This window comes from Felis catus, chromosome B1 (genome assembly GCF_018350175.1).
Source record: "Felis catus isolate Fca126 chromosome B1, F.catus_Fca126_mat1.0, whole genome shotgun sequence".
In the NCBI taxonomy this organism is placed as follows: Eukaryota; Metazoa; Chordata; class Mammalia; order Carnivora; family Felidae; genus Felis; species Felis catus.
In genome coordinates, this window is record NC_058371.1 from 101527565 (window position 1) to 101545855 (window position 18291).

General features: G+C 38.4%; 1 protein-coding gene and 1 long non-coding RNA gene across 4 annotated transcripts in view; one reads left to right on the forward strand and one right to left on the reverse strand.

Annotated features, from left to right (window-relative positions):
• IL21 (interleukin 21) overlaps positions 1-18291 on the forward strand; it is a 37598-nt gene that overhangs the window by 14046 nt on the left and 5261 nt on the right. For 2 of the 3 annotated variants that reach the window (XR_002156078.3, XR_002156079.3), the window contains 2 exons: positions 4513-4662; positions 14371-14406. Coding sequence is in view for 1 of the 3 variants with exons in the window: in XM_003985030.5 (XP_003985079.1) it covers positions 14095-14262; positions 14371-14406 (204 nt within the window). In the remaining 2 variants the exon portion in view is untranslated. Of the gene's footprint in view, positions 1-4512; positions 4663-13528; positions 14263-14370; positions 14407-18291 lie in introns of those variants that run through there. The other variant, XM_003985030.5, reaches the window with a different exon arrangement.
• The window catches only part of LOC109498993, an 86425-nt gene continuing 68252 nt past the window's right edge, over positions 119-18291 (reverse strand). Inside the window, exons 4-5 of the long non-coding RNA XR_006596805.1 lie at positions 3958-4139; positions 119-2964 (exon numbers count right to left, since the gene is read on the reverse strand). This is a non-coding gene — a long non-coding RNA (uncharacterized LOC109498993). The remainder of the gene's footprint in view (positions 2965-3957; positions 4140-18291) is intronic.

The window sequence follows — 18291 nt, forward strand, 5'->3', positions numbered from 1 at the left end:
ACAAAAGAAACCAATTGCGTTTGCAAGCTAAGTGGCTTGCATTACAAATTTTAATGCTTCACCAGAAACTGAGGCAAGCCAATTCCCTCCTCCGTTCTCACATCCTCCCCCACTATGGCCCACACCTCTGCTGACTGTAGCGATTTGAACTGAGTACTCCTGAAGGCCACTCTTCTCTCTTTGCCTCTAATAACCCAATCTAACAATTGTGGTGAGTAATTTCCTTACCACTTCTGTTGTTAACAAATGCTAATAATGCTGCACGATACAGATCGAGCACGGCTACTGAAAAAGAAACTACATAAATTATTTTTTAAAGTTATCATCAAAAGAAATGCTTTTCTGAAGGAAATTTTTTTTTTTTAACGGCTCAAGGCATTTGCCTAGCTTTCTGTTCAAGTGACCGCTTCTGTGTTAATTAACAAATGCTTCTGTTTCACAAATGGAAACTGTCTTATCTAGGCTACACCTTCATGCTTTTTTGGGTGGCTATCACTGCAGGGAAGTCACCATCTGTTTTCTAAAACCTGAGTTATCTGCTTTTTGCGATGCTTAGGTTAAGCATAGGTGGCCTCTCTCATTTTGGTGCCTGCTAAGTCTCATTCTACTTGCAAGAATCAAGGTTGAGTAGATGATTGGTTTCCTACTACACCCAATTACATGTCTTGTATATGCCAATAATCAGTGAATGAATTAAGTCTTTCAATCAGCCAATCAATCAATCATTAATGTAGACAAGTCACATATACTTATTAAGTGCCTTTCTGTGCCAGGCATTGTGCCAGACCCTGAAGAGAAAGCAGTGAGCAAGGCAGTCATACAGAGTCTTTATGCTGTGGCAGGAGGCAGTTATCTGAGGTTTTTCTGCCTAAAAAGGGGGAAAAAAATGACCAAGGAATTTAACCCAATATTATCAAGATGAATTCTAATGCTAAGCCTAATGAAAGAACCTCACCGACTTGTTAAATTGGTAAAATTTTTATTTCATAATAATTCACCCAACTAATTTTATCAGATTAATTCAGATATAACTAATATTGTCACGACTTCCATATCCTACCAGTGTCTTACACTAACATGTGTTTTACTAGCCTAGCCCCAAATTCATGGAAGTCCAGATTATTTTTACTGAAGCTTCATAGTATGGTGCTAGGCACTTGCTCATGATTTTAATTCCTATGAAAATCTCGAAGACAAAAAACCTTTTGTGAACAAAGACGATACTTCTAACTCTGGCTAATCATCTTAAAATCATAACACAGGTCGGCAGCACTAAATGTGAATAGAAATCATGGAAAAAAACCTCAGTGCGACTGAAAAACAAACCTCGAATGCACATTTGATCGTATTTAGTGTCATTTTCACACATAAAGGCCGGCGTGCTTTCATTTTCTCAAGCACGTGTGTCATTAAGTGTTGCCGTGTGTCTTCACAGAGCAGTGACCTGATAGCATCTAAAGAAATACCAAATACACACAGGCTCAAGAAATGTTTTCTGATGATGTAATGCTTCCTATTTATTGTTTTAAGTAGCAACTTATTTTATCTTTCAGATTGGTACATTTTTATGGTAAATGCTGAATAATGAATTCAAGACTCCTCAACTTAGAGGTTGAAAACAAATTCCTTGAAAGCAGTTTTGTCACTTTGCCTCCTTATTTTCAGAATGCTATTTAATCTGCCAGTGACTAAGCTGTAGGAAAACCCTTTTTCTGTTGTTATGTAAAGGAAAATGTGGGTGGAGGGAACAGGGTCTGCTATGTATCCACCTCACGATTTGGACTGTCAGAGAGATAGAGGAAAAAGGAAATCTCTGCTCTCCCCAGGTAGGGATATGAGGTTGCTTAGAATTCCACTTTTGGGGAAGTCCACCATCAAGGTGATGTAAATTCTCAAGTAGCAAATTGACTCAGCATGTTCCTAAGCCACAGACCTCTTAGGTGACGTATGCTACCTTCACGTCATTTGCCCATTTGCTCTCACTAGGTGACAGGGAAACCGTGTATTTTCCCCACCTCGTGCACACAAAGCGGAAGTATACTGAGCTCCCCTGTGGGTCTTGTTCTTATTCATCATTCTAACAATCAGGACATTCTGCACCTGATCAGAGCTATTCATTTTTAATTCTCTTCACCTTTACTCCATGGTATTCCAGTGAGCATACAGGACACAGTTATAGATGACCCTCCTTTACTTGAAGGCCTTTCCTATTTCCTGAGTAGTCAGGAAAATTGTTTTACATATGACAAATCTGTTCAGAAATCAACTGAAATTGTCAAAGCTCTAACCACAGTATTCTCCAATGCCTATTTAGCAAATAAATTAGCATCAGATGTGGCAGCCACCAGTATGACATTTTAAAAGTATGATCCACGAGAAAGTGGGGTTTTTTTGACCCCTGAAAAAAGTTATGGAACTAACATTTAACAGGTCCCTGCTATGTGCAAGGATCAGTTTTAATGGACTTAACATATATCCTTTAAAGGCAGAACATTTCTTGACATCTGTCTTATTAAAAAGCTGGTGATTTTTATTGTGAATAAGATTAGTGAGAGAAGGCAGAATTGATAGAAACACACAGAAATATAAGTCTTAGGCTTCCTTTTCCTAGCAGGTTGCATATAATTTCATATTATGCCAGTGATTTATTGTCACTGGTTCCCATATTCAATTGTCTATACCTAGTACTAACAGGAATCATCTTAGGCCTCTTTCCACCTTGCCAATAGCAATCTTGGTGTTTTAGCAGATCACATTAGCACTTACAAGTGTGACCTTGGGCAAGTTTCCTAAACTCTTTGTGCCTCAGTTTTCTCATCTCTACAATGAGTGAAAATAATAGTTACCTCATAAAGGTGAGGGTTAGGTGGCGTGTTGTACTTCATTGACTCTAAGTTGTCATCCACTGTAAGAGGCAGCCTGGTTTGTGATATATTAATATATGGAATATGTTGTCTAAGGATACTGAAATGTAGAATACGTACAAAACTGAAATAACGCCTGGTACAGAGTATGTATCCAGTAAATGTTAACTGTAATTATCTATTAGCAACCTGTGGGCCACAGTGCAACAGTGGGCCTTCCAAACCCTCTGTGGGCCATGCCGTGGTTTCCTCACCCAAGGCAGAACACCTGGACATGGGCAGGTGACTCCACTACCCTGGGCTCTGCAACTAGGGGGCTCAATCAGTCACTTTAAAACTTTTTTTTCCCTAAAGGGTAAACCTTGTTTCTCAACTAACTCTTAACAGGACCCAATGTGTAAAACAGATAAAAGAGGATTTTTTCTCATTAAAATAGGGGTGGAGGGGTACAAAATGCTGCCCACCTTCCTTCCCCTTCACCTGCAGGGCAACCTCTCCAAGGATCCCTGCCAGGGCAGCAATATTGCTTTGTTAACAAAGTAAGATAATACATCTCCTAAAACTTCTACAGGTGTTTAGTGATCAATTACTCCAAGCTTTGTCAAATTTTACCTTATTGAAAGTCACCTTATTTGTGGCAAATATTAACGTTTAATATGTTCACTAAATATGTAGACAAAACATACATTCAATATATTTTCTCCTTTTCCTCTAGTTTGGTCTCCAAACTCCCTTAATCTCCCTTAAACTCTCATGTGAGTGAGACCGTCCTTTCATCTCAACCAAGTAACCTCACAATCCCCACCAGATGTAGTTTAATGCTCTCAGAATGCACAACATGTCGAGCGTTTATTCTACACATAGCTTTCAGCTATCAAGGACTTTTTATTCGAATACCTTTTTCATAAAACCCTCCTTGAGCCCTGTCGCAGGAAACTTCCACCCAGTAATAAATGTAATTTAATTAACTATTATTGTACATCAATTATGATATGCAAGTATTATATGGGAAACATATAAACAAATAGCTTTCTCTTCCCGGAATATCCACATAAAACTTAGTAGGTGAAGGAAATAAAACAGAAATACTCACGTAAAATTGTTTCTCCCTGGTGGTACCTGCTGGATGATGATGATGATGATGATGATGATGATGATGATGATGTGTGTGTGTGTGTGTGTGTGTTTCTCAGGTTTGGGGTGTATTATGTGCAAAGTAGGAACTAACAGTGTAGAGGTTTCCACAGAGGTCCACGACTGCAGCAGCTCAGAGAGCTTCAGACAGGGAAAAATTAACACAGGTGAGAGCTCTTTCTAAAATAGCTCCTTAGAGATTCAGAAAGTAAACAAGGATACTCCCAAATTATCTTTTCCCCGATGCTAAGCAGATAGTGACTTTTACAGCTTTCCGTGACTTATATTTTTATAAATCAGGAAAAGGCAAAGTGTTGTTTTTCTGTAAAAGTGTCATTGACTCAGGAGAGAGAGGGGGGAAAAACGACAAAGATCAAATACCAAAGGTCATAAAAAAGAGCTTTCCTTGCTCCTAAAAGAGAATATAGCACTCTAGTCATTTAAATTTAATACTTAGAAACTAGAAAGCTTTGTTTAATAAAACAGTTATAATTAAAATACATTTTGCTTTCAGGGTATGAGGATTGAACAAGAAACAAATTAGGATTGACGCAAACCAATCTGGGGAAGGAGAAGAAACAAGAAATCTGGAGTGAGTGAGAAACAGAAGAGAAAGGAAGAATAGATCCAGAGAGAAAGTGAATCAGAGTCAAAGGAGAAGGAGGTGAACACTCAGCTTTCCTGGGCTAGTAGGATCATTTGGGTTGTGGTCATCTGGGAGTCATCATTCTCAATGGTTACTGTTGACCTTCTTCAAGTGCCTTAATCCTTATATTTCTAAGGTCTCCATTCTATAATTTTTATGTTTTTATTAATTTTGAGAGAGAGAGAGAGAGAGAGAGAGAGAGAGAGAGAGAGAGAGAGAAAAAGCATGAGTGGGGGAGGGGCAGAGAGAGAGGGAGACACAGAATCCAAAGCAGGCTCCAGGCTCTGAGCAGTCAGCACAGAACCCAGTGCAGGGCTTGAACCCACGAACCACAAGATCGTGACCTGAGCTTAACCAACTGAGCCACCTGGGCACCCCGTTTTTATAATTTTTTAAATGTTTTTATTTTCTAAGGTCTCCATTCTAAATGTTGATCTGAACACCAACTCCATGAAAAGTTATTCTCTAAACACAGCAGCAATGATCAGAGCAGTGTTTCTGAAAGCTGGGTAAAAATCAAGTCAAGGACCAGAGTCCTACATCACTGTCATGCCATTTAAGCCTCCAGCTGATGATACACATACAGATGGCAGAAGTAACAGGACTTTTGTTAAATACACTGACATGACCTGTGATGACTCAACTGTGGATATCCACAACCATTGAACTATCCCTTTTTAGCTAACTCTCTCTATAAGCACGATTCTTTTGTCTCCCTCTGTACTGATTTCCCCCTTGGTGTCTATTTTAAAATTCTGGGAGATAACTGGAGTAGATGAGTGTTCTAATGCTCTCATTACCATGAGAAGGCTTGAATAACGTGGAAAATTAAATAGATGTAAATCATTTAGCTACATTTTTGGCTATGAAACTGTCAAGATAGCTGATTTTCTGATTGATTTTGTCTATGCTATTCAAGACCCAAATGATTGTAGGAGTTTATTCACTTTTTTCTTTCTTCTTTTGTGAATATAAAACATCAGAAAATTATTGTCAAGTCTTTCATTGGACTAAATAATTAATAAATCAAAGAGAGGCAACTGGTTATTCCAACCCAGATTGCAAGCTGATTATTTAATTAACCCAGACAAGATATACATTTACATTCTGGATGCCACCAGGAATAATTTTGCAACAGGACTCCTCACCCCACCTTATCCCAAATCCATGTGTTTGAAGCATCATCACTGGGGCCCAGTCCTTTCATGGAGTATCATGAACTGCACAGACTGTTCTGCTATAACCCAGTGTTATTGGCAATGAAGGAAGTTTCCTGTTGTGGAGAGAAGTGGTCAGGCTCTATAGGCAGTTCACCCAATTGTTCAATGTTTCACTAGAGTCTTTGTGCCTTGATTTCCTTATCTGTAAGGAGGGATAATCAGAGCACCTACTACTCACAGTGTTGCTCTAAATGAGGTCATGTCTGTAAAGCACTTAGCTATATAAGTGTTTGTTCTAATAATTATTAATATTACTATTTTTTTGATTGGTCCAAGGTCTCTTCCTAACAGGAGCTACCCTTTCCCCCTTTATTAGCGGCAGAAGAATCTCTCAGGTGTGACTATTTCTCCATTTAAAGGGTGATTCCTTTGAGACTTTAAGCCCTGAGCCTTTTCTGTGACAAAATCTCAGAGTCTGTTTTCCTTCCTCAGTTACTCTTGTTTATTAGAGCTGTACACACTGTACATGGAAAATTGATATTTAAAGAACTAAAGTACAGAAACTGTCCCAAACATTCAGCACTAAAATGGCACTGAAAAATACTGGTTTTGATGCCCCAGATGCCATTTCAGGATTTTTGAGAAACTTGTCCCCCTGACTGTGCTTTAAGATTGGATTTAAATGTACAAAATAATTATAGATTATGTCTAATACTTGTTATAAAAATGAATCCATGAATCCATCTATACAGGGGGCATTGTCTATAGATTGGCTAAATCATCTTCAACCATTCGGGTATTATTTTTCAAAAAAGTACATAGCTTGTCTAATGATTAATTATGTGCAAATTCATTTAAAAGCACTCCTGAGTTCATAGGGACCCCCTTGGCATTGGAATTACACCAGCAAGATGAACACTAAAGCAATTACTACCACTTAGTATTATGGAAAGTAAGACATTTTTGATATTAAATAGTAGTTCATGTAGTAAAACATGAGATGCTCAGATGTAATAACATAAAAATTTTAAATTTCTATATGGTAAAAGGTACCATAAAGGAAATAATATCAACATGTTTAACATATTTTTAATAGAAAAAGAGCCTTACAAGCAAGAAACAACCCAATATATGGCAAAGAATAGGAACAAGGATGTTCACAAAAAGGAAACAAGGTGATAATAAAGATATGAAAATAAGCCAAACTTAACTATTGATCAAGGAAAGACAAACCAATGACAAGATACTATGTTTCTGCCCAAGCATATTGGGAAGTATTAAAATATTCATAACATAAAGTATTTGAGAGTGGAGGAGCAAAGGAAACTGTTGTTGGTGGGAGTGTAAATTGATATGGCATGTTGGAGAGCAATTTGGCAGTTTCTATCAAATTATTAAAAGGATATAATCTTACCAACTGGAAAATGAAATGTGGGATATGTATCCTAAAGGGATATATTTCACATATGCTTAAGGATATAGATGTTCATCAGGGAAATACAAATCAAAACCATGATGAGATACCACCTTACACCTGTCAGGATGGCTAAAATTAACAACACAAGAAACAACAGATGTTGGCAAGGATGCAGAGAAAAGGAGAAAAGGGAGCCCTTTTACGCTGTTGGTAGGAATGCAAACTGGTGCAGCCACTCTGGAAAACAGTATGGAGGGCCCTCAAGAAGTCAAAAGTAGAACCACTCTATGATCCAGCAATTGCACTACTAGGTACTTTTTTACCCAAAGGATACAAAAATACTGATTTGAGAGGCACATGCACCCTGATGTTTATAGCAGCATTATCAACAATAGTCAAATTATGGAGAGAGCCCAAATGCCCGACTGATGAACGGATAAAGAAGATGTGGGGTGTAAATATCTATCTATCTATCTATCTATCTATCTATCTATCTATCTATCTATCTACACATACCATACACACACACAATTGAATATTACTCAGCCAGCAAAAGAATGAAATCTTGTCATTGGCAGCAACGTGGATGGAGCTAGAGTGTATTACGCTAAATAAGTCCGTCAGAGAAAGACAAATACCATATGATTTCATTCATATGGAGAATTTAAGAAACAAAGTTGATGAATATAGGGGAAGAGAGGGAAGAGAGGGAGGCAAATGATAAGAGACTCTCAACTACAGAGAACAAACTGAGGGTTGCTGGAGCGTAGGTAGGAGGGAGATGGGCTAAATGGGTGATGGGCATTAAGGAGGGCACTTGTGATGAGCACTGGGTATATGTAAGTAATGAATCACTAAACTCTACACCTGAAACTAACATTACACTATATGTTACTAACTAGCATTTAAACAAAAACTTTAAAAACAAAACAAAAGAAAAAATAAAAAGTAAATTTGCTTCAGTATTGCTTAAAAAAAAAGATATAGATGTTTAAGAATGTTCATTGCAGCATTATTTGTAGGAGATAAAAATTGAAAACAACAAAAAAATCTATCAGTAGGGCTATGAATGAATCAATTATGGTATACAGCCATACAATGAAATATTAATCCAGCTATTTAAATAAGATAGCCCCATATATGAATACTGTATGGACTGCTGTCCCTGATGTATTGTTAAGTTAAAAAAAAAAAAGTTGTAGGATATGTATAGTATGATTAAATTTTTATTAAAAACATATTTTTTTATGTCTGCATCTCTATTTCCATATACTTTTATCTCCATATATAATTCTAATTTATTCAATATCTATATATCTATATCCTTTGATATTCTATGTACATAGAGAATAAGTCTATAATGATACATAGTAAACTCTCAAGAGTGTCCCAGGAATGAAAATTGGGGAAGGAAAGGGAGTAATTTCATATTTTGCTTTTTACTTCATACATATGTACTTTGAATTCTTTGTTTTATGACACAGATGTATTACTTTTGTAACTTGAAGATGAAAAGTAGTAATTTTCCAAAAATGATCCTTATACCCAGAAACAGAAGTAACTGTCCAAAATGAGGCCTGTCTTCAGTCTGCAGACTTCTCTCTATGAGATTCTGCTGTTGCCCCTTGAGAGAAAGTTGGGGGGGGGTTCCTATTCAGGTGATTAACATGGGCTCAGTAGACACCCTAAGAAGAGGACACAGTGAAGACCAATATTGCATTTAAAAAATTTTTATGATCATGTGTTAGGGGCTGCAGGGCCAAGAAAGAAGATGTTTATAGTCACCCATAACTCTAGAGAGGAAGAGACTAGTGTTTCCTTGATCATAGACATTGGACAGAATGCTACATGAGGCTGGTGGGGCTTATCACATCTCCTGATGTGAGGCTGGTGGAGCTTGGTTGATGGAGTGAAGGACATCTGATCTCTAGCCTCACTGAGCCTATGGGTGTCATAGTTATCTAGAGACCAGCCTAGGGATGAGCCATTTGTCTAAATACCTTTAGTTTGAAGGAGTGCTACATATTAGAATACCTTAATATTATTCGAAACAATGGAGGCCTCCCTTCCCAGAGCTTGCTGTGGAAAACATCTAATTCTACCATCAGGGGACAAAGCAAGTGAAAACAGGGAGTATTTGACACATGATGATCACAAGGAAAGGCTGCAAGACAGGACAAGGGAGTTGGGCCAAATAATATCCAGCACAGCTTTGCCCTCGCAAAACCATGAACTAGCAGCATTCATTTTCAGACTTCAAGTCCTCCTTTCTTTTATTCCTCTTACCCTCAGCCTGTTCTTCCTGGCTGGAAGCCTTTCTTCAGTTCCCAGGCTTCATTCCTACCCAGACCAGGAAGTCTCTAAGCACAGACCATTAGATAAAATGCTTAAAATATGTCCATAAATCCCCTTGGAGGGTGACTAGAGCTTCATGCTTTCGTGGTGATGACCTGGGCTATATTCCTGGAAAGGATGCATGTAGTAGAGCCCACCGCCTCATTGCAAGGCGCCAGATTAACACAGAAGCTAAGCAAAAGCAGTGTGCTTGCTATACAAGTATGCCGTCCAGCCAGACTGCTGCGCCTCAGCTTTTCCCATATAGAAAGTCTGGAGCCGCCCCACACTCCCACAGTGGTGTATGTACACAAAAGAAGCATGGATCACTCTGCCCTTCACAGAAGTCTCTGGAGCCTGAAAAACAAAAACGGCAGCTGTCTGGTATTTCCTTTGAGAAGTGGGTGAAATTTAAGGTTTTCCTCTTCCCACAAACATAAATGCTAAAGTTTGCAAATAATTTCAGGAGGTTTATGGTCCTCTGAAACACACTGATAGTGGTCCCTGGACGGTGGGGCGGGGGGATGTCCATAGATGCCAAGAAAAACTCTCTTGTGCTAATGGGGAAGGACCACGGGAGGAATGGCACCAGGGTTTTAAAATACCTGAGCTCAGTTGGGCCAAGTATAAAACAAGAAATAGTTGGTTTTTCATTCTCTCCTTTCCTCCATCATCTCCCTTTTTTCTTCCCCCTCAAGAATAAATCCTATATCCTAGACTCGCTCTAGGATATAACTCGTTGCTGTTGAGGCTTAAATGTGACCTCTTCCAGACAAAATACAGTCAGTTCTGGTATAATGTGACACATACTTTCCTAAAAATCATTGCGCTGTACAACATTGCACAATAACAACCACAGAGCTTACGGGGAAAATGAAATTAGGGGCACAATACTCAAAAAATGTTGTCAGTGACACTTAAAAAAGACAATAGGAACCTAATAAAAAGAGTAGCAGTTTTACACATGTTAAATAGTTAAGAAATACATAAACACTACAATAAATATGGCACCTTACCTAGAAAAAGACCTGAAGTTTGCCCATGGAGGTGAGTGTGAGAGCTATCAAGAAATGGCAACAGAGGGTTTTTGAGCACAGAAAATTATAACACCCGAAGTGGATGAGTATGGCTCATGATATACCTGGTGAATCAAGGCAGCTGGAGGATGTGTGCAGCATTTGTGTGCATTCCTATACAGTTCAAGTCAGCTGGAGGCAGTTTCTGCATTCAAAGATGAAATCACACACAGACAAACACAAAATTCTTGTTATACTCAAATTGTTCCCTGGTATATTTAATCAGTGGAATAAATTCCCATTTTTGATACGTGCATTAAAGCAGGACTAAAATCTAGGTTATAAAAATGATTATAATTTAAAGAATAAAAAGCCATTAAGACCCCAGTGGAATGATGCCATAAAGGTAGCAGTAGGGTTATCTTGAAGCAGAGGATATGTAACTCAACTAAATCTGAGTCCCCTTACTCCCACCCTAAATTCCATCTAAACATAGTGATAGATTCAAGTGAAATGCAACTTGGGTTCCATAACTTGGAAACATACTGTCAATCCTAAGCAAATCCTACTTGGTGCTAGGAAGAACTTGTAACAATACACACCAGACTTCCTGAAAGTCCTCATTATACATTTTTGTCCTTATCATCCCACACCACGTGGTGGCCAACACTAATCTTCCTTCCCTCTTCTCCAGCATTTCTTGTCCCCTCTATGTGCACTCCTCAAAAGCCCAGAAAACAAAATCCCAACCTTTACGGGTTCTCTCATTACCCCTTCCTCTCTTTCCCACCTTTTTCCCAAGAGTAAAATCTCTATACATAGGTGTATTACTTTTCTATTGCTGTTGTAACAAATTACCCCTTAACCAGTGGCTTAAAACAGCACAAAAGTTATTCTTTCACAGTTCTAGAGGTCAGAGGTCTCAAATGAGCTTTATGGGGTTAAAATCAGGGTGTTGGCAGGCTGCAGTCCCATGGGCTCCAGGGGAGAACATGTTCTTTGCCTTTCCCAGCTTCTAGAGGCTGCCTGTATCTACTGGCTTCTGGCTCCGTATCACTCTGACCTCTGCTTCTATTATCACATCTTCTCTGACCCCTGACACGCCTGCCTTCCTTTTATAAGTACACCTGTGATTATATCAGGCATACCTGGATAATGTGGGCTAATCTCACATCTCAAGATCATTAATTTAATCACATTTGCAAATTCCCTTTTGTTATTTAGGGATATATAAAGGTAGCATATTCACGGGTTCTAGGGATTAGCCTACCACACCAGCGATAATGTTCAAAACGCTTCACAACTGATATGCCACTTAAGGCAGGGTGTCTAAAATGAGCTTTATGGAACTAAAATCAGGGTGTTGGCAGGCTTCACTCCCGTAGGCTCCAGGAGAGAACATGTTCCTTGCCTTTCCCAGCTTCTAGAGGCTGCCTGTATTTACTGGCTTCTGGCCCCATATCACTCTGACCTCTGCTTCTGTTATCACATCTTCTCTAAGACCTCAGAAAGATCTTAGGTCATAATGCTGCAGCAGGACCCTGGAGATCCTGGCATGCTGGTTGATGAATAGTAGAGAGGGCTGGGAGGTCTCAGAGAGGGACTGGGATTTGTAGGGTGTTGGTGAGGCACTCTGGGGCTATAAGGAATGGTTCTCTCTAAGCAATATGAAAGACTTTCCACTTTGTTACAATCAGCACAGTCACACCAGTGCATTTTGGCTGACCACTGACCTGCCATGCTCTTCCTTATCCACAATCAGTACACAAACTTTCTGGGATTTTATCATGTGCTGTATTCACCCCCTTTACCTGGAATGTCTATTTAAGCCTCATCACAACCCAATGATTAGTTCTACACTTATCTTCCTTTTGCAATAACATACCTGGGGTCATATGTGCTATTAATTGCTAGGGCCTGAATCTGAAATTAAGCACTTAACTTTAGAAATTGAGCTCTTAACCATTGTGGTTAGTGTTTACAAGGAGACTCTTTAGGCAGATCAGGAAAGCATGTACAAAGACTGTGCAGGCAATGTTGAGGTACCAAGTGACAACATGTAGCCCACATGCATTTCATAGATTTACATAGAACCCTCTCCTACAGAATTTAATGCTTATTGGGAGGGCCTCTTGATCATACAGTAAGAATTCTTATCTACTTTGTAAGCACTCAACATGTATAGTCTTAAATAGATATTCTGATTAAAAAAAAAACCAATTATAGTGAAGCAAATCAAGTACAAACTCTAATTTACCTTGTCTACATACAGCCTAGAATAAAGCATGGTTTAAGCATGCAATGAAATAGATGAAGAAACAAATGAATAAGTAAAATCCATAGTCAAGAGTTTTATTTGTAAGACCTAACTGACTGTGGTACAAAACTACTTCTGGTTAGCATATTATATTTAACTTTCTCAAATAAGTAGAGCAGTAGGAACAGAAGCAGCAGCAGAGAGAAAGATGATAAAGCCACTAATGGACTTTGAGTCTTTTGTAACCTCTACCTGGTCATAGTTAGAAATGTATTGCTCATCCCTTGTCTCATATCTAAAAGAAATAAGTAACACTACCCCCCCCATAATAATTTATGGGTATTTTTGATTTTGCTGTTGAAAAAGTTTTTGGTTTGGACAAGAATGAGAATTAGTACCTTTCATTCATTTAATTGATGCATTGTATAGAAGAGATGGACATCAGAGGGATTTTTTTGTTGTTTTTTTTAAATGAAGGTAGAGTGAGATCCTGATTGGGAGATGGCATGAATTTCTTTACAGTCTCTTAGAATCATTTATGACACACATAAAAACCAGATTGCTAAGTAAAATGTTAGGAGCCAAGATTAATGTTATTTAAAGATGCTCTCAGGGAGAATTGTAAGCAAATTCTACTTTCAACTCTTTAACCTGATTAAAAGCCTAAAATATTCTTGCTAGTTTGGAAAATACCCCTGATATTTAAAATTTCCTAAATTGTAGCTCCCCTCCTACCTTTACGATGGAATACTGGATGATTTCAGTCAAAAGACATAGTTATTACTATAAGAAAAAGTCCTGCAAGAAAGCACATGTTGCCACTTTACTCATTATTGAAGTGCCCTTATGACTGTTAGAGGGAACAGGTAAGATGCTAGGGGAGGCAGAGAAAGAGAGATCAAAGTGTTTTTGTTTACTTCTTTGAAGTTTTGTAGTACCTACTGTTTACCATGCACACTTCTTGATTCATGCTGAAAATTGGAATTCACCCATTTCTCTTTTTCCTGTCTAAGATGCAGATGGGGCACATTTCGTTGACTCCATCAATCCCTGCCCCCCACGCATTAGCACATGCACACGTATACCTAGCCAGTGGAAAAGAAAAAAGAGTTACTCACATTCATCCATTTTACAAAGATTTCCAGGCTGCAATGGGAGGGCTTTACCTCTCCCTGAAGGATGAATAAATAGGTAGCTTTACTGACAACCTGTTCACAGTCAAACTGCAGTGAAAACTGAGACCAAGGTCTTACTCTACTGGCACTTATGAGATCCAGTGCTGGCAACATGGAGAAGATAGTCATCTGCCTGATGGTCATCTTCTTGGGGACAATAGCCCATAAGTCAAGCTTCCAAGAGAAGGATCTCCTCTTGATTAGAATGCGTCAACTTATAGATATTGTTGATCAGCTGCAAAATTATGTGAATTATTTGGTAAGGCCATACTTATCACAACAAAATTTAAATATTATTCTTCAATTAATATAAAAGGTGCTTTTTGACTTATAAAAATAACCCAGAACTAATTTTCTTTTGCTCTAGGAACCTGAACCTCTGCCAGCTCCAGAAGACGTAAAGGTAAGACCAGTTGAATTTATTTGTGATAATATTTGTGACACAAGTTTTTAAATCCAATTAAGAAAGCCATTAACATAATTATCTAGGAATATACTTAATTTCCATGAATTAGGGGGTTTAATAGTTGGTAAAATAGTTATTCCTATTTTGGTCAAATATTCATTGATTTACCAGCAAGCCAATCATAAAAACACCACATAACTTATAAAATATATTTTTATCTCCAAATACCTCTAAGAGTCCTTCCAAGTAGCACTATTGAGACAGAATAACAAAACTAGAAAATAAATCTATTCTATGATCAGTTCCTGAATAATGACCAGCTAATTAGATTTTAAGAGCCCTTGTAGAATGACAGTTCTTGAGCCCTCCTTTGCAAACCTACCTAAGAAATATAGACACACACCGGAAGAGGCAGAATGCACCTCTTAATAACAAGAAAGAAAGAAAAGAAAGGAAGGAAGGAAGAGAGAAAGAAGAAAGAACAAATTACAGGAACAGCATGGAAGAATGGTAGTATGGAAGTCAAGGCTGTCCTTTAGAATATAATTCCCATATACCTTGGCCTCAGTGAGTCTTGTCTTTGGCCTTTGGAGAGGTCTTTCAAAAGGACTTTTTTCAAAAACTCATCCCATTCTCTTAAGCCATTTAAATCCCTTAGGTCCGAGGAAGAAAAGACCTAGCACATAGTTCAAGAGGGCTGCGTGCTGGTCTTTTCCTTAGTAACTTCGTTCTAGTCTTCACATCTGGTACCCTGAGGATAAAAATGCAACTGGGGAAATGTTTTCATTGTCTCAGACCTTTAACTGCATAAATTAGAATAACTATAAAAGTGCTACCAGTAATTAGGACACTACAGAGGAGGAGACATATGAAGATACATTGCAAAGAAAACAATTATCGTAAATGACTATGTGTAAAAGTTTAGAAAGTGAATGAGTCACAACCATTGCTTTTCTCTAAAATTCACTCTCTAGCTCTGAACCTAACCACTCTCATTTACTAGGTCTTTTTCTAATAAGCAGCATCTAAAATGAAAGCAGCACATTCAGCTTATTGGAAAGCCTTTTCTAATAAGTGAGAATATTTCTTAATTGATGACCTAATTATCAAAACATACATTTTCAGCATCTCACGCATTTTGTTTAACTGCTGTGGTTAGAGTCCTTTTGGACTAAACCTGTCTATAACTTGCAGAATAAGAAATAAGAAAGATTTCCCATTTTCTAACTTGAGTTGATCCAATGGGTACTTCCTTCATTAAATATCTATGCTTTGTTAAAGATAGAGGCTTTTTACCTTACATCATAATGAGAAGATTTCATCTCAGTGACAGTGTATCTATCTGACAATCTTATCAAACATTGCTTGCTATGATACAAGTGAGTAATGGTATAGCAAAGATCTTTAAGCTATGCTGGCAGGCAAACTTAGGAAGAAAATAATTCAAGGCCACAGTAGCATTATGTCAAGTTTTTCAGGGCTAGCATCAAAGCAGGGCCCATAAGAGATTTAAAAATAAGGAAAATAAATTTCTTTACATGTTGCATGTAAATGTTGATACTTTGTGATTATCTCAGATCCCTTATTGGCCTTGCCAGGCATTGTTCTCTTTCTTACAATTATATAACCAGTGATCCTCAACTGGTAATGACTCTGCCCTCCTGACAACATCTGATATTGTCTGGAGAAATTTTGGGTTGTCACAGTTGTGTGTAGGGGAGTGCTTTCTACTTGTCAGAGATGCTAGTAAGCATTCTAGAATGCACAGGACAGTCCTAACAACAAAGAATTATCTAGCCCAAAATGTCAATTGTATTGCTATTGAGAAACCCTGATATAAACCTAGTTTGCCTTTGGGACAAAGGTACCTTGCCCAAGACTTCCTAGTGTGAGTGGTCAGGCCTTTCTGTGAGGGGGAAAAGTAGGTTAAAAATAAGCTATAAGGAGGCAAATATTTTCAAATATTCAGCTGCAAAACAACAAAGCCAAGAGTGTTTCCTTGCAAAAGCAGCAGTTGACTGTTCTCTGTTTGTTACTCTTGCTTTTTTGACTTCTGTACTGCTCCCTCTATTTTGCAATAATATAGGACACACAACTCCTCATTTTATCATGTGTTGAAGGATGAAGGAATCAAAGCCTTGCCCTCATAGTTTGCTGCCACCAAGGCATAGCAAAGGAAAATAATTGTTATGCTCCCAGGTGGTGGTTCTACACATGAGTTTGGGTTCATTCTGTAAAGACCAGGAGTGACAGGCCATCCATGGCTGCCTGAAGCAAGGTTAATATCTCCACTCCCCTTCCTAGTGCATCTGTAAGGCAGTTGTCAGGATAGCTTCTCCACTTCTTTTCCTCTCTGAGGCTGCCTTTGGTGTGTGTCTGAAGCCCAATGCAGCAGTTACTTGTCCTGGACTGTACATGGCTGGGGACAGCTCTGCTGCTTGCAGAAAGCACTGAGCAACATACCACCGCCTACTGACACAGGTAAACAAGGAAGGGCATGAGACAGTGCAGCCTGTCAGTGTCCAGACGCCATCCAGAGGCTTTCAGAAAAGCTTTCTCAAGCATAAGCTCTTTCATTACTGATCTTGACCATTCCTGGCAATACCAAGGGAGTTCATTCGGTAGGGCCCCTATACTTCTTTGGAACGTAACTTTCTTTCAACATACCCATGTAAATGTTAACTCAGCAAAATGGGCTTCTGTGAGAAATGCTGGTTTCTCAGATCATCACGGATGAAGCAGTTAGTGTTTTCAGTTTCAGCTGGAAAATTTACCTCTTTAAATATGAATATTATTTTTTTCCAGTAAGTTAAGCCGGTTGTGGTCAAAAAGAAGAGAAAAGAAAAAACTTCAACAAACATGAGCATGTGGTTTTCAAGGAAAAAAAAGTGCTATAATTAACATTTATAAATAGTTTCTATTAAATAAGCATTTTGGCAAACATATGGAAAGGATATTACCTTGCCCTTATGAGAGAGGCAAACTGTTCTGATAGAAGGAAACCAGATAAGCTGGTTCTCAGCTTGTGGCTATGTATGCAAAGTAAGCCTGACAGGCTTGTGTCTTAATGATGCATGTTATTAATCAACATTCATATTGGGTAAGCATATGGGTTGGAAAATGCAAAGCAGGCCAGATGCTATTTTCAGCTGATTGTCCATGAGAAGACTCAGATAATTTTGTTATATGTGGAACTGCCCTTGTAGGAACTGAGAGAGATTAAGGTTTCTGGTTTCATATGGCTGTGTCTTCCATACACATTAGTGAGATAGGGATGCGACTACTGGGGTGGGGTGGGGTGTGGATAGAATAGCATGATATACACACATTGGCTGAAAGAAAAAAGAAACTTGGATATAAGTTTTTAGATCAGCATTAAAATGTTTTTAATAAGTCAATTTAAGTTTTGTTCTTTCGATATATTCCATTTTATTTTCAGTTTGATTACTACGGTTTTTGAGTTACTACTCTCTAGTTATTTGACTAAACCAAGAGACAAGGTTTTGGTCCTTGTTCCGCCCTCTTCTTCATTCTTTGAGACACCATCCTTAGTTTCTAAGGAACAGTCCTCCGTCCCATTGGTTGCACAAGTCTCAAATTCTGTTCCTTGACTAGGTAGTTCAGGCAGAATCCTACCCTAAGTGACCTAAGAGTGTGAATAGCATTTTAGAAGAGTCATGTGTAGTCTGTCACAGGTGTATGGACTCTTAGATGTAGAATATGCCATCAGAGGTAGATAGCCACTTCCTTCACCCAAAGTAGGGGCATTAACTCATTTACTTCGTTTGTTGACTCCACACGTAGTTATTGAGCACTGACTAGCAATAAGACAGGATGCCAGGTGTTGTGTAAGGTAAGATGTTGCTCGAGACATGTCACTGT